The sequence below is a fragment of the Salmo salar genome, chromosome ssa10 (genome assembly GCF_905237065.1).
Source record: "Salmo salar chromosome ssa10, Ssal_v3.1, whole genome shotgun sequence".
Taxonomy (NCBI): Eukaryota; Metazoa; Chordata; class Actinopteri; order Salmoniformes; family Salmonidae; genus Salmo; species Salmo salar.
The window spans coordinates 111,205,024-111,226,918 of record NC_059451.1 but is presented as its reverse complement, the minus strand read 5'-3'; the positions used below and the strand labels follow the sequence as shown (position 1 = coordinate 111,226,918).

The window sequence follows — 21,895 nt, the reverse complement described above, 5'->3', positions numbered from 1 at the left end:
GGCCGTGCTGCTGCACGTGCTCCTGTCTTATCTGTTGTCCTGTGTGGATTTAAGTATGTCCTCTCTAATTCTTTATTTCTTTCTGTCTTTCTTTCTGTCTTTCTCTCGGAGGACCTGAGCCCTAGGATCATGGCTCTGGCCTGATGACTCCTTGCTGTCCCCAGTCCACCTGGCCGTGCTGCTGCTCCAGTTTCAACTGTTCTGCCTGCGGCAATGGAACCCTGACCTATTCACTGGACGTGCTACCTGTCCCAGACCTGCTGTTTTCAACTCCCTAGAGACAGCAGGAGCAGTAGAGATGCTATGAAAAGCCAACTGACATTTACTCCTGAGGTGCTGATCTGTTGCACCCTCAACAACCACTGTGATTATTATTATTTGACCCTGCTGGTCATCTATGAACATTTGAACATCTTGGCCATGTTCTGTTATAATCTCCATCCGGCACAGCCAGAAGAGGACTGGCCACCCCTCATAGCCTGGTTCCTCTCTAGGTTTCTTCCTAGGTTCTGGCTTTTCTAGGGAGTTTTTCCTAGCCACCGTGCTTCTACACCTGCATTGCTTGCTGTTTGGGGTTTTAGGCTGGGTTTCTGTACAGCACTTTGTGACATCCGCTGATGTAAGAAGGGCTTTATAAATACATTTTATTGATTGATTGGTTTGCGCTTAGTGGGACTATAATTTGTTTTTCAACAGGACAATGACCCAACACACCTCCAGGCTGTGTAAAGGGCTGTTTGACCACATTTTCATTTACATTTACGTCATTTAGCAGACGCTCTTATCCAGAGCGACTTACAAATTGGTGCATTCACCTTATGATATCCAGTGGAACAACCACTTTACAATAGTACATCTATATCTTTTTTGGGGGGGGAGGGTAGGGGGGGGAGGGTTACAAGGATTACTTAATCCTATCCCAGGTATTCCTTAAAGAGGTGGGGTTTCAGGTGTCTCCGGAAGGTGGTGATTGACTCCGCTGTCCTGGCGTCGTGAGGGAGCTTGTTCCACCATTGGGGTGCCAGAGCAACGAACAGTTTTGACTGGGCTGAGCGGGAACTGTGCTTCCGCAGAGGTAGGGAGGTGAGCAGGCCAGAGGTGGATGAACGCAGTGCCCTTCTTTGGGTGTAGGGACTGATCAGAGCCTGAAGGTACGGAGGTGCCGTTCCCCTCACAGCTCCGTAGGCATGCACCATGGTCTTGTAGCAGATGCGAGCTTCAACTGGAAGCCAGTGGAGTGTGCGGAGGTGCGGGGTGACGTGAGAGAACTTGGGAAGGTTGAACACCAGACGGGCTATGGCGTTCTGGATGAGTTGTAGGAGTTTAATGGCACAGGCAGGGAGCCCCGCCAACAGCGAGTTGCAGTAATCCAGACGGGAGGTGACAAGTGCCTGGATTAAGACCTGCGCCGCTTCCTGTGTGAGGCAGGGTCGTACTCTGTGAATGTTGTAGAGCATGAACCTACAGGATCGGGTCACCGCCTTGATGTTAGCGGAGAACGACAGGGTGTTGTCCAGGATCACGCCGAGGCTCTTAGCACTCTGGGAGGAGGACACAATGGAGTTGTCAACCGTGATGGCGAGATCATGGAAAGGGCAGTCCTTCCCCGGGAGGAAGAGCAGCTCCGTCTTGCCGAGGTTTAGCTTGAGGTGGTGATCCGTCATCCACACTGATATGTCTGCCAGACATGGAGAGATGCGATTCGTCACCTGGTTATCAGAAGGGGGAAAGGAGAAGATTAATTGTGTGTCGTCTGCGTAGCAATGATAGGAGAGACCATGTGAGGATATGACAGAGCCAAGTGACTTGGTGTATAGCGAGAATAGGAGAGGGCCCAGAACTGAGCCCTGGGAGACACTAGTGGTGAGAGCACGTGGTGCGGAGACGGATTCTCGCCACGCCACCTGGTAGGAGCGACCTGTCAGGTAGGACGCAATCCAAGAGTGAGCTGCGCCGGAGATGCCCAACTCGGAGAGGGTGGAGAGGAGGATCTGATGGTTCACAGTATCAAAGGCAGCAGATAGGTCTAGAAGGATGAGAGCAGAGGAGAAAGAGTTAGCTTTATCAGTGCGGAGAGCCTCCGTGACACAGAGAAGAGCAGTCTCAGTTGAATGACCAGTCTTGAAACCTGACTGATTTGGATCAAGAAGGTAATTCTGAGAGAGATAGCAAAAGAGCTGGCCAAGGACGGCACGCTCAAGAGTTTTGGAGAGAAAAGAAAGAAGGGATACTGGTCTGTAGTTGTTGACATCGGAGGGATCGAGTGTAGGCTTTTTGAGAAGGGGTGCAACTCTCGCTCTTTTGAAGACGGAAGGGACGTAGCCAGCGGTCAAGGATGAGTTGATGAGCGAGGTGAGGTAAGGGAGAAGGTCTCCGGAAATGGTCTGGAGAAGAGAGGAGGGGATAGGGTCAAGCGGGCAGGTTGTTGGGCGGCCGGCCGTCACAAGTCGCAAGATTTCATCTGGAGAGAGAGGGGAGAAAGAGGTCAGAGCATTGGGTAGGGCAATGTGAGCAGGACCAGCGGTGTCGTTTGACTTAACAAACGAGGATCGGATGTCGTACACCTTCTTTTCAAAATGGTTGACAAAGTCATTCGCAGAGAGGGAGGAGTGGGGGGGAGGGGGAGGAGGATTCAGGAGGGACGAGAAGTGATGGAGAGTGATGGAGTGTTGCATCAGATGACCTTGCCTCTCCAATCACCTGACCTAATTGAGATGGTTTGGGATGAGTTGGACCGCAGAGTGAAGGAAAAGCATCCAACAAGTGCTCAGCATATGTGGGAACTCCTTCAAGAGTGTTGGAAAAAAGGGGGGTTGCAACTCAATATTAGGAAGGTGTCCTTAATGTTTTGTACACTCAGTGTACATGGCCATGATCCCAGTCACCTTGTCGTGGTTAAATGCGGTGATTCACACTTTCAGTTTTGCTCGAATGCTGCCGTCTATCCATGTTTTTTTTTCTAGCATTATTACTTAGACAAATAACTTTGGGAAATTAGATCGGCGGTCACTCACCTGACTTGGATCTTTTGTTTGAACTTACCGAGGAAACCCCATTAATCCAGGGTGCTCTACCAAAACATTGGTGCCAGAGAAGAGGGAGGAGAAGTAGGGTTCTTGTCTTCAGACAATATTACTCACTAACGTTCAGTCCCTAGACAATAAAGTAGACAAGCTCAGGATGAGGATCTCCTTCCAAAGAGACATAAGGAACTGTAACATACTCTCTTTTACGGAATCATGGCTCTCTAGGGATATAATGTCCCCGTCCATACAGCCAGCATGGTTCTTCGTTCATCGTGCGGACAGGAAGAAGGAACTCTCTGGGAAACACAGAGGTGGAGGGGTATGTCTCATGATTAACTACTCATGGTGTGATTGTGGTAACGTAAAGGACCTCAAGTTCTTTCATTCTCCCGATCTGGAATACCTCATCAAATGTCGAGGGGAAGAGATGTCCTCTAACCCCAGCTTCCTTATTCCTAGCCCCAGGCAGCCCCCATCCTTACAGTGGCTGCCCAACCCAGTCACTCCAACCTCTGGAGACCCAGCTGAGAGCTCCAGGTCACTGGTCACCAAACGCCACAGGAAGCTGCTGCTAAAGAATGGATCTCTAACCCCTAGTCGCGTCCCCACTGGTGAGGAGTACCATCGGTTACAGGGTATGGCCCAAACCCAGGTGTCCTGCCGCCACCTGCTGAGGGAAGTCTGCTCCAAATACCAGCCTGGTATCACAGAACACCCTGTGTCCTGCCTTCAGGTGTTCCGCGTCTTTGTGGTGGACAGGCATTGTAACTATAGTGGTTAATTTAATTTACAGTACATGTCACTACAGTAGGTGATTTACACGTATAATTGTATTTCATTGCAACTCATGTTCAGGGCTGATCTAGAGGTCCCCCTGTCCATGTAATTTTATTCATCGTGATCTAAAAGGCAGAACACGTCCGAAGTCAGAACTCCTACTCTGAGGTGCTAGATGCATACAGCCCCAAATAACTATTCATATATTTTTTTATTAATAATAGGTCAGGCCTGCAATATTGTGAGGTGCACCGCCCACAACGATGCCCACTTCGCAAACCAGCTCTGCCGACTGGACGCCTATGACCATGCGGTTCTGGCAGAGCGCCTCTGCTCCTACACCAAGGTCCTCTTTGTATGTGAGCCATTAGAGGGGCTGCGATAAGTTTGAGCGCTCCAACGGGTACTTCCACTCAGCATTCGGCCGGCCCATCATCTCCCAGTACCGGGCCAAGGCCTCGCTCTCCGCCCTGAGGACCGGCGATGGGGTCACCTTCAGGGAGTTTGTCCAGTACATGTTGGACGCGAGGCAGCATGGACATCCACAGGAAGCCAGTCAGCCAGCTCTGCAGCCCTTGCCTGCTGCACCATGACTTCATCGGGAAGTTTGAGAACATGACGGAGGAGGCCAACTTCCTGCTACAGAGCATCGGGTGCCTGCCAACGTCAAGGCAGAAAGGACTTCTTTCACCGTTGCTCAGATATACTTTGAACAGCACAGAGAGACAGAGGGTCTATGACCTTTACTACATGGATGTTTAAGTACCCCAAGCCCTTTCAGTACTGAGGTACTGGCTGGAGTGCCAGGTTGAGATGATTCATTTGAGATTTATTAATATGAACACTACGGAAGAGATTGTTATCTTGTGGGCCTTGAATAAGCACTACAGTTAGGGAAAAAAGTATTTGATACCCTGCTGATTTTGTACGTTTGCCCACTGACAAAGAAATGATCAGTCTATAATTTTAATGGTAGGTTTATTTGAACAGTGAGAGACAGAATAACAACCAAAAAATCCAGAAAAACGCATGTCAAAAATGTTATAAAATTATTTACTTATTAATGAGGGAAATAAGTATTTGACCCCCTCTGCAAAACATGACTTAGTACTTGGTGGCAAAACCCTTGTTGGCAATCACAGAGGTCAGACGTTTCTCGTAGTTGGCCACCAGGTTTGCACACATCTCAGGAGGGATTTTGTCCCACTCCTCTTTGCAGATCTTCTCCAAGTCATTACGGTTTCGAGGCTGTCGTTTGGCAACTCGGACCTTCAGCTCCCTCCACAGATTTTCTATGGGATTAAGGTCTGGAGACTGGCTAGGCCACTCCAGGACCTTAATGTGCTTCTTCTTGAGCCACTCCTTTGTTGTCTTGGCCGTGTGTTTTGGGTCATTGTCATGCTGGAATACCCATCCACGACCCATTTTCAATGCCCTGGCTGAGGGAAGGAGGTTCTCACCCAAGATTTGACGGTACATGGCCCCGTCCATCGTCCCTTTGATGCGGTAAAGTTGTCCTGTCCCCTTAGCAGAAAAACACCCCCAAAGCATAATGTTTCCACCTCCATGTTTGACGTTGGGGATGGTGTTCTTGGAGTCATAGGCAGCATTCCTCCTCCTCCAAACACGGCGAGTTGAGTTGATGTCAAAGAGCTCCATTTTGGTCTCATCTGACCACAACACTTTCACCCAGTTGTCCTCTGAATCATTCCGATGTTCATTGGCAAACTTCAGACGGGCATGTATATGTGCTTTCTTGAGCAGGGGGACCTTGCGGGCGCTGCAGGATTTCAGTCCTTCACGGCGTAGTGTGTTACCAATTGTTTTCTTGGTGACTATGGTCCCAGCTGCCTTGAGATCATTGACAAGATCCTCCCGTGTAGTTCTGGGCTGATTCCTCACCGTTCTCATGATCATTGCAACTCCACGAGGTGAGATCTTGCATGGAGCTCCAGGCCGAGGGAGATTGACAGTTCTTTTGTGTTTCTTCCATTTGCGAATAATCGCACCAACTGTTGTCACCTTCTCACCAAGCTGCTTGGCGATGGTCTTGTAGCCCATTCCAGCCTTGTGTAGGTCTACAATCTTTTCCCTGACATCCTTGGAGAGCTCTTTGGTCTTGGCCATGGTGGAGAGTTTGGAATCTGATTGATTGATTGCTTCTGTGGACAGGTGTCTTTTATACAGGTAACAAACTGAGATTAGGAGCACTCCCTTTAAGAGTGTGCTCCTAATCTCAGCTCGTTACCTGTATAAAGACACCTGGGAGCCAGAAATCTTTCTGATTGAGAGGGGGTCAAATACTTATTTCCCTCATTAAAATGCAAATCAATTTATAACATTTCTGACATGCGTTTTTCTGGATTTTTTTGTTTTTATTCTGTCTCTCACTATTCAAATAAACCTACCATTAAAATTATAGACTGATCATTTCTTTGTCAGTGGGCAAACATACAAAATCAGCAGGGGATCAAATACTTTTTTCCCTTACTGTACAGACACAGATGTATTTCTTATTTACATCTGGTTACAATTATGATTTGAATTGATTACTTTGAGCATAGGTTGTACAGATTTGTTTTCTCTTTTACCCCTTTTTTCTCCTCAATTTCGTGATATCTAACTGGTAGTTAGTCTTGTCCCATCGCTGCAACTCCCCTACGGACTCGGGAGAGGCGAAGGTAGAGAGCCATGCGTCCTCCAAAACACGACCCTGCCAAGCCGCTGTGCTTCTTGACACACTGCTCGCTTAACCCAGAAGCCAGCCGCACCAATGTGTCGGAGGAAACACCGTCCAGCTGGCAACCGAGGTCAGCTTGCAGGCACCCGGCCTGCCACAAGGAGTTGCTAGAGTGCGATGGTACAAGGAAATCCCGGCCGGCCAAACCCTCCCCTAACTCGGACGACCCTGGGACAATTGTGCGCCGCCTCATGGGTCCCCTGTCACGGCCGACTGTGACACAGCCTAGGATCGAACCCGTTTCTGTAGTAACGCCTCAAGCACTGCAATGCAGTGCCTTAGACCACTGCGCCACTAGTGAGGCCCCGGGGTTATACAGCTTTTAGTCATAATGCTTTTTATAGTGTTAAAACTGATGTACTTTTTGTCAAATGCACTTTTATTGACTGGCAAACAGCCTACATACAACATCCTCTCAACAATCAACAAGATATCTCTCTCTACTTGTTTTGTATTTTGCATGCAACAGACTTGTTACAATATATTTCTAAAATACAGAAACACAGGAAATAAGGGACAGGGAAAATATATAGAGTTGAGTGGCATTACTGTATAATATCTCGGTTCATCACATATGGCCTTCCAGATGTATCTGTGGGTTCATGATCTTTGAATCGGTTGGTAATGTACATTGAAACATATGTTTGAGGTTTTCTGGGTAATTGTATGGGCCTCGTTACAGTACAGATGATCACACTAAGTGTAAAGAGTTAATGTACAATTGTTCTACATGTCTGTGCAGAAGTGTTGTATGACAAATTATTTAAATCTCCTAGCCTTACACTGCCAATATACATGTACATTTTTGTTTGGGTTTTCAAGCACCGTTACCATGATTAACAAGCCATTTCAATAAAACATTTATATGTTGTTTTTCCACATCTGATTTAAGGAAGTGACAGAAATATGACCATTTTAATTAATTTCAAAATGTTCAGTGTACAATAGAGCCGTGTCTCACTCCCCTAGCCCTGGGGGGCTGCAGGCCCCCTCCCCCCAGTGTCTGGAGGGGGGGCACTCTGCTGCCTTGTATTGGCGCATAGGAAATGAGACAAGATATATTTCATTTGAGCCATCAGCTCTTAGGACATAAAGACAACTGATCTGTTTCTTCTCTTTCCACATCCTTCTCACATCAGACATTCAGCATAAAATTCATAAATTAAGAAAATTAACTGCCAGTGCCTGGGGTGACTTTGCCAGCTATTTAAATCTGTAAATTCACAACATCTTTCTCATACGTCATCTAATTGAACTAACTGCAGGGTTTCTTTTAAGTAGAAAAAAAAGAGAATAGTATGTCCCAAATGACACCCTGTTCCCTATATAGTGCACTACATTTGATCAAAGCCCTATGGGATCTGGTCAATAGTAGTGCACTATACAGAGAATAGGGTGCCATTTGGAACAGAGACAGAATCAAGTCCTTCTGTTGGTTTGCACTAATGCAGAGTAAGACACATGCACAGCATCACCCTGGGGCAAAAACAAATGGAAGAACAGGATTTAACACTGGAGTCTTGGTGTCGAACAGACGTTGTGTGTATGGATTGCTCTATTTCCTAGTTTGATTACACCGATGAAGAGAATGCATGACTTTCATGTAAAATAAATTGGAAATTAATAAAGCAATGAGTTTTATGTCCATCTCATCCTTCTCACTCGTAGCTTCATAAGAGAGGAAATGCATTGGGCAATGCTTGAAATGGTTCAGTTAGGCTAGCCTATGTATATTTTTCAGGTTCATTTTTATGCCAGACATTATTTTGTTGTGTGCTCTCAAAATGTTTTGTCATGCATCCTTAGAATATTAATACAATTGAGAAAAACTAGTTGACAATAAATCTAAACATATGGGCAATTTATATCTGTGCTGTATACAGTACCAGTCAAATGTGTGGACACACCTACTCATTCAAGAGTTTTTCTTTATTTTGACTATTTTCTACATTGTAGAATAATAGTGAAGATATCAACACTATGAAATAACACATATGGAACCATGTAGTAGCCAAAACACTTATTAAACACATTAAAATATATTTTATATTTGAGATTCTTCAAAGTAGCCACCCTTTGTCATGATGACAGCTTTGCACACTCTTGGCATTCTCTCAACCAGCTTCATGAGGAATGCTTTTCCAACAGTCTTGAAGGAGTTCACACATATGCTGAGCACTTGTTGGCTGCTTTTCCTTCACTCTGCGGTCCAACTCATCCCAAACCATCTCAATTGGGTAGAGGTCAGGTGATTGTGGAGACCAGGGCATCTGATGCAGCACTCCATCACTCTCCTTCTTGATCAAATAGCCCCTAACACAACCTGAAAGTGTGTTTGGTCATTGTCCTGTTGAAAAACAAATTATAGCCCCACTAAGCGCAAACCAGATGGAATGGCGTATCGCTGCAGAATGCTTGGGTAGCCATGCTGGTTAAGTGTGCCTTGAAGTCTAAACAAATCACTGACAGTGTCACCAGCAAAGCACCATCACACGTCCTCCTCCATGCTTCACGGTGGGAACCGCACATGCGGAGATCCTCTGTTCACCTGCTCTGCGGCTCACAAAGACACAGTGGTTGGAAACAAAAATCTCACATTTGGACTCACCAGACCAAAGGACAGATTTCCACCGGTCTAATGTCCATTGCTCGTGTTTCTTGGCCCAAGCAAGTCTCTTCTTATTATTGGTGTCCTTTAGTAGTGGTTACTTTGCAGGAATTCGACCATAAAGGGCTGATTGACGCAGCCTCCTCTAAACAGTTGATGTTGAGATGTGTCTGTTACTTGAACTCTGTGAAGCATTTATTTGGGCTGCAATTTCTGAGGCTGGTAACTCTAATGAACTTATTCTCTGCAGCAGAGGTAACTCTGGGTCTTCCTTTCCTGTGGCAGTCCTCATGAGAGCTAGTTTCATCATAGCGCTTGATGGTTTTTGTGACTGCACAAGAAACTTTCAAAGTTCTTGATGTTTTCCAGATTGAGGGACCTTCATGTCTTAAAGTAATGGACTGTTGTTTCTCTTTGCTTATTTGAGCTGTTCTTGCCATAATATGGATTTAGTCTTTAACCGAATAGGGCTATCTTCTGTATACCACCCCTACAATGTCACAACAGAACTGATTGGCTCAAACTGTACCTTGTCACAACACAACTGATTGGCTCAAACGCATTAAGAAGGAAAGAAATTCCACAAATTAACTTTTAACAAGGCACCCCTGTTAATTGAAATGCATTCCACCTTATGAAGCTGGTTGAGAAATTGCCAAGAGTGTGCAAAGCTGTCATCAATGCAAAGGGTGACTACCCTTTTTGGTTACTACATGATTCCATATGTGTTATTTCATAGTTCTGATGTCTTCACTTTTATTCTACAATGTTGAAAATAGTAGAAAAACCCTGGAATGAGTAGGTGTGTCCAAACGTTTTACTGGTACTGTATATCAATTTCCCATACGTTTTAGATATTTTTTCTCAATTGTATTAATATTCTAAGCATGCAAAAAGGGACATCACAGCTTTTCAAATCAACATCAAATCAGAGTTTATTGGTTGTGTGCACAGTTTAGCAGATGTTATAGTGGGTGCAGCGAAATGCTTATGTTATTAGCTCATAGCAATGCAGTGAAATGTCAAAGAAGTACACAAATAATCAAACATTTGGAATTTCTCTGCAATGCTGTGTGCAATGGAACCCAAAGTGGTGACCATATGAATAGATCATGCTTTGACCAATTTTGATGGATTGCAACAGATTTAAAATTGGCCTATATTTTGTTACCAATAGCATACCAAACTGAGCTTGTGTTTGAGGAGTAAAACGGATCTGCCTGCAAGCGCTGGGGGCAAACATCTCCATCTAACAGCGCACAATAATTGAAATGGTGCATTTGACCGGAGGCACCTGAAAGGGGGCCTTTTGCAATGGCATAATGCATGACGATAGATGTAATTTGGCTTCAATGCCAGGGGGATGTTTGATGTTAGAATATTAGCTATTGGGGACAGGGGCGTCACACACTCAAAAAATCGAATGGGGCCCAAAGTATGTAAGAATGGCTGGGTGGTGGTCCCGTCCAGAAGTTGGACAAATGTTCATTTTTCAAACACCTGAAACAGCTTTTCCTGCAATCTAGAGCCGTAATGAGTGTGGTTAATTCTAAGTAAAAAACGTAAAATTTTTCTGCATATCTAAGCATACCTATTGAACTGTGTATCCTCCTCACTGGTGGTTCGTTTTAAAAAGAAAATAAATATGCTTCTCTGCATCTCTGCTCAAATCTGAGTAAAGGATTGAACGAAATGAGTCTTATTCAGTACATTTAGTTATTGCTTGCTTTTCTAAAGTCTACCATGTCAGCAGGCATGCCAGCTAAGATAGTTAGACAAGCTAGCTACTCTAATTTGATTGAAAGCCTGAAATGGCTTCTTGGTAAATAGTAATTAAGTTGGGAACCTATGTGGGCTAAAGCCAACTTCTTAAAATTGATAGGTGACTAGTAGTATTACAGAGAAACAAACATATGTTATATATTTATATATGTGTGTGTATATATATATATATGTTTTCATGTGTGTGTATGTATATATATATATATATTATATATTTTTTTTAAACAGGACAAATCTGAGGGGGCACGTGCCCCATTGCCCCCTATGGGCATGACACCTCTGATTGGGGCCAGAGAAGAGAATACTACAGGACAGAGAAGATCTGCGCACGCTTTGTGCGTCAGTTCTGAGCGGAACCTATCATTTTATAGTTTGATTGATATTGACCGTAGTCTACTTTAGTAGACATTGTATCAACAAGTTAAACGTATGTTTTTTTTTATACACACTGCCAGTTATTAACACTGGTAAATCGGTTGAGTGAATTATGACACTAATCTGATACGGAGCAAGATTGAACCGAACACCGTTACCCGTGCAGCAGACCAGACCGCTCTCCGTTGGAAATAAACCGCGATATTTTTGGTAAAATCAAATTTACTTGTGAAATAAGAAACGGGGGATCAAATTTTCATCTTGAAACGAGTTGAGGCGAGAGATAAAAAGCTGCTCTATTGTAACCTAATCCTTGCCCTTCGGGCGTTTGAATAGCCTAGGGCAAGAATTCTACTAGCCCTCCTTTTATTTAGAGACGGACTAGCTTTCTTCTCATAAAACTCGACGGATTCATCATATCAGAAAAAGCAAGGCTCGGACAAAGACGGATTTAAAGCAAACGACGACCCAACTGACATAAACAGAGATAAAATCGGAAGGGAGAAGAGATTCCTATGTCTTCTGTATCCGTGTCCTCCCAGGTAAGGACGCAATATGTTTCATTTGTAGTTTTATTTGGTGGAGAACATGTAGTCTGTCTGACACTACAGTAGAATCTTAAAGACACAGCTACTCTATAAAATCATTGCGTTGGTGTATATTTTCCGTGATTAAACCACAACGTTTTCAAACGTTTGGACTCCACACACCAAGAAAAGTGAGCCGGCGGTAGCTCTATTTGGATACCAGTGGATTGTGACATATTTGTTATATTTTACCGAAACGCAGGAGAACGCAAACTTCAGTGACTGATAGAATCCCCAATTACGTCCTAAATTGTTATTCACCGTTTATTGCCGTGCTGTCAGAACTGAGAGCGTTTGGGGGAATAGCCTAGAGTATATCAAGCCCAAACTTGCTTTTAGAACGTTATTATAGGCTATTCGTTACTCTTTCTATTCAATACATGTGTTCTTGATTGAATTCATGTGTGAAATAATATGTACAGTAAGGAATATTACATCTCAGAATATGGGGAAAATATGGGTGAAATGTATGTAGTTTCCTTTTGGTTTTATAACATGAAATGTTTTTCTTTTTAAATCGATTTCTTAAAATACTGGTTTCTGGCTAAGCAGAGGAGATAACACCCTGGAAATGAGGACTCTGTGTGTTCTGTTCAGCAGCCCCAGGCATCTTTCCCCTGGCAAAACACTGAATGAAGTTCACCTCCTGTTCACCTTTATGGTTCAAAGAACCTCTTTACAATGGAGAGACTTGGTGGGGGGTTGGTTGTTTCAATTTGTCCAGAAGCTGCACTTTACCCAGTGCCCTGGGGTCATGAATGCCCTCTGTTCCTTCAATGTGGGAAACTTCAACTACTGTCTGCAGGCCATGAATATTGTATTCATGTTAATTGGGGAACGTTCAGGCTTATTGTATCTCTGAAACAGTTTGATTGGCTGCTAGCCCTACTATAGTCTAAACTACTGTACAGTCTTGCACCTCATTTGCTACTACTTCATGTCATTACTTCATCAGTAGCCTAACTTTAAAGGTCCAATGCAGCCGTTTTTATCTCAATATCAAAGCATTTCTAGGTAACAATTAAGTACCTTACTGCGATTGTTTTAAATTAAAATGGTAAAGATAGAAACAAAAATAGCTTCTTAGCAAAGAGCAATTTCTCAAGCAAGAATTTTACTAGGACTGTCTGGGAGAGGTCTGAGTGGGGAGGGGAAAACTGAAAACTGGCTGTTATGCCTGGTGATGTCACCAGCCAGGCCAAAACTCCATCCCACCAAAACAGGCTGGAATTTTAGGCGGTCTTTTCAAGCAGCTCTTACACTAAAAGGGCATTAGCATAATTTTCACAATTTAACAGTATTATTTCAACCTCATAAGGTATATATATAAAACACAGGCAAATCACGTTTTTGACTGCACTGGGCCTTTAATGAAAAGTAGACATTTCACTATTTTTCACTTTACTACTCTCAGGGCAGATACAGTACACACTTCTAATACAAAGACTATCTGTTTCCATGTGTTGCTGTAGGAGGGAAGGAGCATGTCCAGGATGTCTATGAGTCGTTCTCCAGTTTCTCCAATGAATGCCCAGGGCATACCATCACCGGCCCAGCTGACTAAAGCCAATGCACCGGTCCACATTGATGTGGGAGGACACATGTACACCAGCAGCCTGGGGACTCTCACTAAATACCCAGAGTCTAGGTAAGGCAATTCAACTGCCTTCATTTTGCTGGACCCCAGGAAGAGTAGCTGCTGCTTTGGCAGCTAATCGGGATCCATAATAAATACAAATACAAATACGGGATGCATCTGGCACCGTGGCATATGGCACCATATTTTTTCATGAGAAATAACATATTATTGAGCGATACAATAAGTTCATGGACAGCTTCATACTGACACTGCATTATGACTGATACATTACTAAAACACTTATAGAAATCCACACAACATCATGTTGAAACAATACCTTTGGTAACCATGATCATTTTTGAGAGATCTAGCAAAAAAGAGAGAGAAAAGGCTGGAGAGAAAAGAAAGGGTAGATTTTAATTGCTTTTTGGAGGACAAAGAAAGAGTAGAGAAGGCAGAGAGAGACAAGGCTGAGCAGCCTGGAGCTGTGAGGTGACACTCCTGCTGGAAGAGTAGAGGACCACCTCAGGCAGAGAGGAGAGAAGGCTGAGCAGCCTGGAGCTGTGAGGTGACACTCCTGCTGGAAGAGTAGAGGACCACCTCAGGCAGAGAGGAGAGAAGTAGAAAGATGAGTAACTGGGCTTATAGAAAGCAGTTGGCATTGATTTCTGGAGAGAGAGAGGACAAATGTAAATAACCCAGTATGTGATTCAGAAGTTGTAGTAAACCCTTAGTATTTTCTATACTAGAATAAACAACATGCAGTTGTAGCCCACTTCCTGCCTACAATGTAAGTGATGATCAAACACTAGAAACAAGTTTTACGGTTTTCTAAACATACTTCAAGTACTACTTGATTCAAAGTATGAATTTAGAGCTCTCAACCATTGTCTTTTTCTGTTCTCCAGAATCAGTCGTCTGTTTAATGGAACAGAGCCCATTGTACTGGACAGTTTGAAGCAGCACTACTTCATCGACAGGGATGGAGACATATTCAGATACATTCTCAGCTTCCTCAGGACCTGCAAACTACTGCTCCCAGAGGACTTCAAGGTACAGTACACACTACAGGACAGCTCTCTTACAGCTCACATCTCAAAGAGTAACATAATACATTACATTATGTACTGTATGTCTAACAAAGGTGGTTTGGTTGAACTATGCTCGCGTAATAAGGTAACTTGCCCTAGCCATGAAGATTTGTTATTTCTTTGAGCTAATGCCTAGGCTGTTGTTCAGCGGGCTAACACAGTCTCTGAACCAGAGGCACCTCATTTCCACACATACAAACAATTACAAACATAGTATCTCTCACAGAGATTTCAGGATGGTTAGGCAAATGCAAACATGACCGTAAAGTCATAGAATTATTCTGCTCTGCCCAGAAACACATCTTTATCTTCATTCTATCACTGTGTACCTCTATAAGCGCTATGTGTGTGTAAACTCTGTAGCTTTCTGACACTTTAATCAGGTCTCCATTTTGCCCTGGGCTCCTACAGGGGTCGATTCTGCATGGCTGGAAGCAGGGACACTGTGTTTTTTGCTAAAGTGATATGTGTGTGTGTGTGTGTGTGTGTGTGTGTGTGTGTGTGTGTGTGTGTGTGTGTGTGTGTGTGTGTGTGTGTGTCGCGCATGTATGTGTGCGCGTGTGTGTGTGTGCGCATGTATGTGTGCGCGTGTATGCCAGAGTGCTTACATATGTGTGTGTGGTTGTGTATCTGGCATCTCACTCATCTCTCTCTCTCTGTAGTTAGTGTAGCTGTGTTATTCTGTGCTTTGCCCAGGATGACTAAAGTGCCCTGCAGATAGAGCCTTCTTTTATAAAACACATCTATCCCTCGCTTCAAGCCTATGAAGGGAGGGGAGCTAAGGAGGCAGGCTTTGATACAGAGAGGAGCCTGAGGGTGTAGCAGCTCTGTGTATGCCTGATGTCAGAAGCAGTTTGGAGAAAATGCAGAGGGAAAAATAAGCAGCTCTCTCTTTATCTCTCACGCAGTAATTATGAACAGAAGTGTCTGCTGTGTGTGTGTGTGTGTGTGTGTGTGTGTGTGTGTGTGTGTGTGTGTGTGTGTGTGTGTGTGTGTGTGTGTGTGTGTGTGTGTGTGTGTGTGTGTGTGTGTGTGTGTGTGTGTGTGTGTGTGTGTGTGTGTGTGTGTGTGTGTGTGCGTGTGTGTCAAATCAAATGTGATGAGTCAAAAGAGATTAGTGCAAAAAGGGTCAATGCAGATAGTCTGGGTAGCTATTGGTTAACTGTTTAACTAACTATTTAGCAGTCTTGTGTCTTGGGGTAGAAGAGGTTCAGGTTCCTGTTGGTTCCAGACTTGGAGCATCGGTACCGCTTGCCGTGTGTGTGCGTGTGTGCGTGTGTGTGTGTGCTGCAATAGTATCATAATAATGAGCATGCAAGGGGAAAAGACAGGGGAGGTGAGATGTACAGATGTGTTTTCTGTGTGGAGATAAACATTTGGTATAAATGAATCCATCACATACATTCCACAGAAGGAAATACTTATGTACTTCAAATCAAATCAAATGTTATTTGTCACATACACATGGTTAGCAGATGTTAATGCGAGTGTAGCGAAATGCTTGTGCTTCTAGTTCCGACCATGCAGTAATATCTAACAAGTAATCTAACCTAACAATTTCACAACAACTACCTTATACACACAAGTGTAAAGGAATGAATAAGAATATGTACATAAAAATATATGAATGAGTGATGGCCGAACGCCATAGGCAAGATGCAGTAGATGGTATAGAGTACAGTATATACATATGAGATGAGTAATGTAGGGTATGTAAACATGATATAAAGTGGCATTGTTTAAAGTGGCTAGTGATACATTTATTACATCAATTTTTCCATTATGAAAGTGGGTGGAGTTGAGTCAGTATGTTGGCAGCAGCCCCTCAATGTTAGTGATGGCTGTTTAACAGTCTGATGGCCTTGAGATAGAAGCTGTTTTTCAGTCTCTCGGTCCCAGCTTTGATGCACCTGTACTGACCTCGCCTTCTGGATGATAGCGGGGTGAACAGGCAGTGGCTCGGGTGGTTGTTGTCCTTGATGATCTTTTTGGCCTTCCTGTGACATCGGGTGGTGTAGGTGTCTTGGAGGGCAGGTAGTTTGCCCCCGGTGATGCGTTGTGCAGACCGCACCACCCTCTGGAGAGCCTTAAGGTTATGGGTGGAGCAGTTGCCGTACCAGGCGGTGATACAGCCCGACAGGATGCTCTCGATTGTGCATCTGTAAAAGTTTGTGAGTGTTTTTGGTGACAAGCCGAATTTCTTCAGCCTCCTGAGGTTGAAGAGGCGCTGCTGCGCCTTCTTCACCACGCTGTCTGTGTGGGTGGACCATTTCAGATTGTCTGTGATGTGTACGCCGAGGAACTTAAAACTTTCCACCCTCTCCACTACTGTCCCGTCGATGTGGATAGGGGGCTGCTCCCTCTGCTGTTTCCTGAAGTCCACGATCATCTCCTTTGTTTTGTTGACATTGAGTGTGAGGTTATTTTCCTGACACCACACTCCGAGGGCCCTCACCTCCTCCCTGTAGGCCGTCTCGTCGTTGTTGTTAATCAAGCCTACCACTGTTGTGTCGTCTGCAAACATGATATTGAGTTGGAGGCGTGCATGGCTACGCAGTCGTGGGTGAACAGGGAGTACAGGAGAGGGCTGAGAACGCACCCTTGTGGGACACCAGTGTTGAGGATCAGCGGGGTGGAGATGTTGTTACCTACCCTCACTACCTGGGGGCGGCCCATCAGGAAGTCCAGGACCCAGTTGCACAGGGCGGGGTCGAGACCCAGGGTCTTAATGACGAGTTTGGAGGGTACTATGGTGTTAAATGCTGAGCTGTAGTCGATGAACAGCATTCTTACATAGGTATTCCTCTTGTCCAGATGGGTTAGGGCAGTGTGATTGCGATTGCGTCATCTGTGGACTAATTGTGGCGGTAAGCAAATTGGAGTGGGTCTAGGGTGTCAGGTAGGGTGGAGGTGATATGAGCCTTGACTAGTCTCTCAAAGCACCTCATGATGACAGAAGTGAGTGCTACAGGGTGGTAGTCATTTAGCTCAGTTACCTTAGCTTTCTTGGGAACAGGAACAATGGTGGCCCTCTTGAAGCATGTGGGGACAGCAGACTGGGATAAGGATTGATGGAATATGTCCGTAAACACACCAGCCAGCTGGTCTGCGCATGCTCTGAGGACACGGCTGGAGATGACGTCTGTGTGAGTTGTAATTGTGTTATGCCGTCCTTAGGTTCTCTTCAAGTAAAGTGTTACTGATATGTTTAATACTTTGAATGCACTAATATATTACAATAGTGCCCAACACCTCTGGGCATCCTGAAATTTAAACCCTGTGTGTGTATTATAGTTAAATTAGCTTTGATTTCAGGCAGTGTATTAGTTAAATCCTTTGTTGTTATCAAGTTAAACACGTTTATCTATCCGGACCATGACAAAGCAGTTGGCTAACAAATAACCACATCAGGCTGTACCCATGTCAGTTTGTTTATGAACATTAGTGTGTGTGTTTGTCGGTGCGTCTATGCTTTCTAGCGTATGTGTGCACGCGTGTGTTGTGTGTACAGTATGTATCCTTGCTTCAACAGTATGTGTTTGTTTCTACTATGGCAGGACTTCCCCCAGCTATACGAGGAGGCTCGTTACTATCAGCTGACACCCATGGTCCGCGAGCTGGAGCGCTGGCTGACGGAGCGGGAGGGCCAGAAGAGCCGGCCCTGCGAGTGCCTGGTGGTCCGAGTGACCCCTGACCTGGGTGAGAGAATTGCCCTCAGCGGGGAGAAGGTGCTCATTGAGGAGATCTTCCCCGAGACCGGAGACGTCATGTGTAACTCGGTGAACGCCGGCTGGAACCAGGACCCCACACATGTTATCCGGTTTCCGCTCAACGGCTACTGCAGGCTCAATTCAGTTCAGGTACGGACGGTAATGTAGTTCCATAGGTCAGCGCTGTTATGATGTGGTTCCTTCCAGGTCAACTCTGTTATGTGGTTCCTTCCAAGCTTTACTTTGAGTGCTGTCGGCTCAACTAAGTTCAGGTGCTGTGTAGTTCTAGGTCAAATCCGTCATACGTATAAGGAAGAGGGTATAACAATAGCGTACTCCACACTATAACTATGCAGCCTGAGATCCTCTGGCAGGGCACTGTTGACCATTCCAAAGTCTAGGTTGAAAATGAAAGGAGACCAGGCATTTGCAATTAGGGCCCCTGAACTTTGGAATGGTCTTCCAGGGGAGATCAGGCTTATAGATTCAGTGCCTGTTTTTAAATCCCTGTTGAAGACACACTTTTATAAAGATACTTTTAATGTATGATTGCAATGATTTTAATTGTCCTTCCTCCTGTATTTGTTTCTTGGTTTGTACTTTTATTTTATGAAGTGAACCCCTTTGTTACCTGTATTGAAAGTGCTATACAAATAGTTCTGATTAACTCATGTCAAATGTCTAAAGCTCTTGTCTGTCTGTCTGTCTGTCTGTCTGTCTGTCCTGTGCTCCCTGTAGGTTCTGGAGAGATTGTTCCAGAAGGGCTTCAGCATGAGGGCGTCGTGTGGTGGCGGAGTTGACTCCTCCCAGTTCAGCGAGTACGTCTTGTGTCGCGAGCTCCACAGGGGTCAGTCCATCGGCACCACCACCACTATCCGGATCAAACAGGAGCCTCTGGACTAGGTCAGGAGGAACAGAGGGACCCCTGAGATAAGATGTTCCACAACCCCGGTGCTCATCTCCAGGTCCTATCTACACAAAACACTGAAGGACGACTCTTTATGCTTGGGAATATCATGTGCCAATGGCAATGTTTATTGGGCAAGCGAGATGTGAGAAGGTTGTGATTCTATTGAGACTCAAATAGTCTATGGAACTCTTTCTGCTGCCGATTCCAAGGGAAACGGTCAGTCACCTCTGGGCTATTAACAACTACAAGGAACAAGGAAATAGCTCCAGTAATATGGTGCTCAGGTCCAGCTTAGGTTTCACTGGGGACTCCTGTTCAAGCCTAAGGATGGGTCTACAGGTATGCCAGATCCTCCAGTTCAGAGACATTGTCTGCATTTATACCGGCAGCCCAATTCTGATATTTTGCCCAATTATTGAAAAAGTTTCGATCTGATTGGTCAAAAGACCAATAAATGTCAAAAGATCATAATTGAGCTGCCTGTGTAAACACAGTGAAAAATGGCCATGTCCTGCTCTGCCACAGGAAGAACATGGCTCTGTGTGCTTGCTGCATTTCTTGACAACTTCCTACACTGGTCAATCTGAATAGGTCATATACTGTATGTGTAGGTATTTGTACAATTAAATGTTAAATGGACAATATGGGGTCTTTTTCTTTTTAGGATAAATATATTTGTGAAAAATGTAGATTTTATGTGACAATAGAGTGATATAGTGCACATAATTAAGATTTTTTATAACTGCAATTTCAATTAATATTTAGGATATGTGTTTGCTTACGGTAAGTCAACATGTTTTCCATTTGTAAAGTCGTATTGACAAAAAGATAACGGTCTCGACTGCTGTTTGTTTTTTAGAAGACCCTAATCTCTCGTGGACAGACAAATAGCTGGGACAATAAAACCACAATAAGCCACTCAACCTGCCACACACCATCAAAGAAATTAGGATATTTGTGCTTTTCAATCACTTTCTTTATTATTGTTTTTTTTGCAAAGGTACAAACAATACTAAAATTGCATCACCTGAAATGCGTCAGGTTTGAATGCACAGACAGTAGGAAATATAAATAGTCACAAAAATGTGTCCTTCAACACATAATACAGTAGCCGGGTGATTAAGACCCAGACTCTAAACTTGAATATACATACACCACAGCTTTATTTCATTTATCAATTAGAACTATGCACTATATAAACAAATGCATGTTACAGTAAAAAATACATTTAAAGCATTAAAAACCTTTAATGGACAGTCATTTCAAAGTCAAACTGAAAAAGGGCTTTTGACCTCCCAAAAAAATAAGGAAGCAGTAGTATCCCATTAGCATTATAAAAAAGACTTGACAGATCGCCGTGACAGATTGACATTTTGATGTTGATCATCAGCATTAAAAGTCAATCACTCAATAGATATTGTTAAGCGGTGCTGCAACTTCTGCAAATGATGGACTTTTCAGTTGATTGAAAAGTCCCGGATGGAATTTAAGGTCTTGAGAAAACTATATAGGAATGGTGCTCAATATTATGACCGCATTGTTAATTGTCATCTTCATTAACATTGTTGATTAGCCTGAGTGAGTGTGTAAGAGAGCCAGCTCCCTGTGTTCTGTGATGAGGTTGAATCTGAATAATGATACTTATATCTTTAAATGGATCCTGGTAATTCATCTAGATTCACGTCTACAATAGGAGAGATTATTTTATGTATGAACCATTGAATAGAATATTAGAATTGGCGCACAATTTCTTTAACACACAAAAAAACTAAACAAAAAAAATCTTAAGATGTTTCACTATTCTGCCAATAGTAATAGGAACCCTAAAGTACCATGTATATCAGCCAAACCTGGGTCAAATACTTGAAAGTAATTAAGGTGGGCTTGATTTAGCTTGGCGTTTGCATTTAAAAATGGGACTATTCCATAGGTTCTGTTGTACCAGGCAATCTAAATCGAGCTCATATTTCATATTTGAAAGTATTGGACCCAGGTCTGGAACTAGTATGTATACATGTTGTGTTTTAATAGCAGACATCACAGTACTTCCTGGTACATTTATCTGACCACTATCAAAACAATAGGATTCTCTTCAACATTCACCTTATGGTTTGGTAAATTAAAAGGTAGAATCAGAGAAATGATCTTGCCATGAGCAGCAGATATTAAGATGAGCAAGATGCAGTCATACAGTATCTGCGCATGTGCACGGGTTTGCTTCGCGCTGTTCAAAGCATGGTAGCCGAGGGACCAAAACAGTGGAGAAGTTGAACCTCATGCTTCAACGCTCTTAGTTGTTGAGGAAATTGACCCACTGCGGTTCACTTTCTGCATCTACGTCATATCGCTGAGGCTACCTTTAGAACATGTTAGGAGTTGTTTTTTTCCCCCCAAACTCAGTACTTGCCCAGTACATAACATGCAAACATTATCTTTCATTTTGAAATGGTTCCTTCCTCATCAATATGTTGGGGAAAACGTACATAACGCAGATCAGTGTTTGTAGGTTTTGACCTGGGGCCTCATTTATCAAAGGTGTGTGCACAGAAAAATGACTAAACCAGTTTTCCCACAAAGGTTGGTATTTATCCATTTTAAATTTGAAGTGCATCTCCACGCAAATCTCAGACCATGCGTAGGTACAACTGTATTGCAAGCAAAGATTGTTATTTTGGGGGAAATTGAGGTGTTTGATGCACAGGAATTATAA

The 21,895-nt window shown here is 43.9% G+C and overlaps 1 protein-coding gene across 1 annotated transcript; it reads left to right on the top strand.

Moving 5' to 3' along the window:
• Positions 1 to 11,233: 11,233 nt before the first annotated feature.
• LOC106561534 (BTB/POZ domain-containing protein kctd15) lies at positions 11,234 to 19,827 on the top strand. Its single transcript, XM_014125601.2, has 5 exons — positions 11,234 to 11,850; positions 13,368 to 13,543; positions 14,383 to 14,527; positions 18,123 to 18,425; positions 19,014 to 19,827. The coding sequence occupies exons 1-5, from the start codon at positions 11,824 to 11,826 to the stop codon at positions 19,176 to 19,178; spliced, it is 816 nt and encodes a 271-aa protein (XP_013981076.1). The 5' UTR covers positions 11,234 to 11,823; the 3' UTR covers positions 19,179 to 19,827.
• The last annotated feature ends 2,068 nt before the right edge of the window (positions 19,828 to 21,895 follow it).

What these genes read in the sequence shown, in the direction of transcription:
- LOC106561534 (XM_014125601.2), top strand. Translation starts at nt 11,824, where the DNA reads ATGTCTTCTGTATCCGTGTCCTCCCAG. An exon ending in CTGTATCCGTGTCCTCCCAG is followed by an intron (nt 11,851 to 13,367) that starts GTAAGGACGCAA and finishes GTGTTGCTGTAG; the next exon opens with GAGGGAAGGAGCATGTCCAG. An exon ending in TGCTCCCAGAGGACTTCAAG is followed by an intron (nt 14,528 to 18,122) that starts GTACAGTACACA and finishes CTACTATGGCAG; the next exon opens with GACTTCCCCCAGCTATACGA.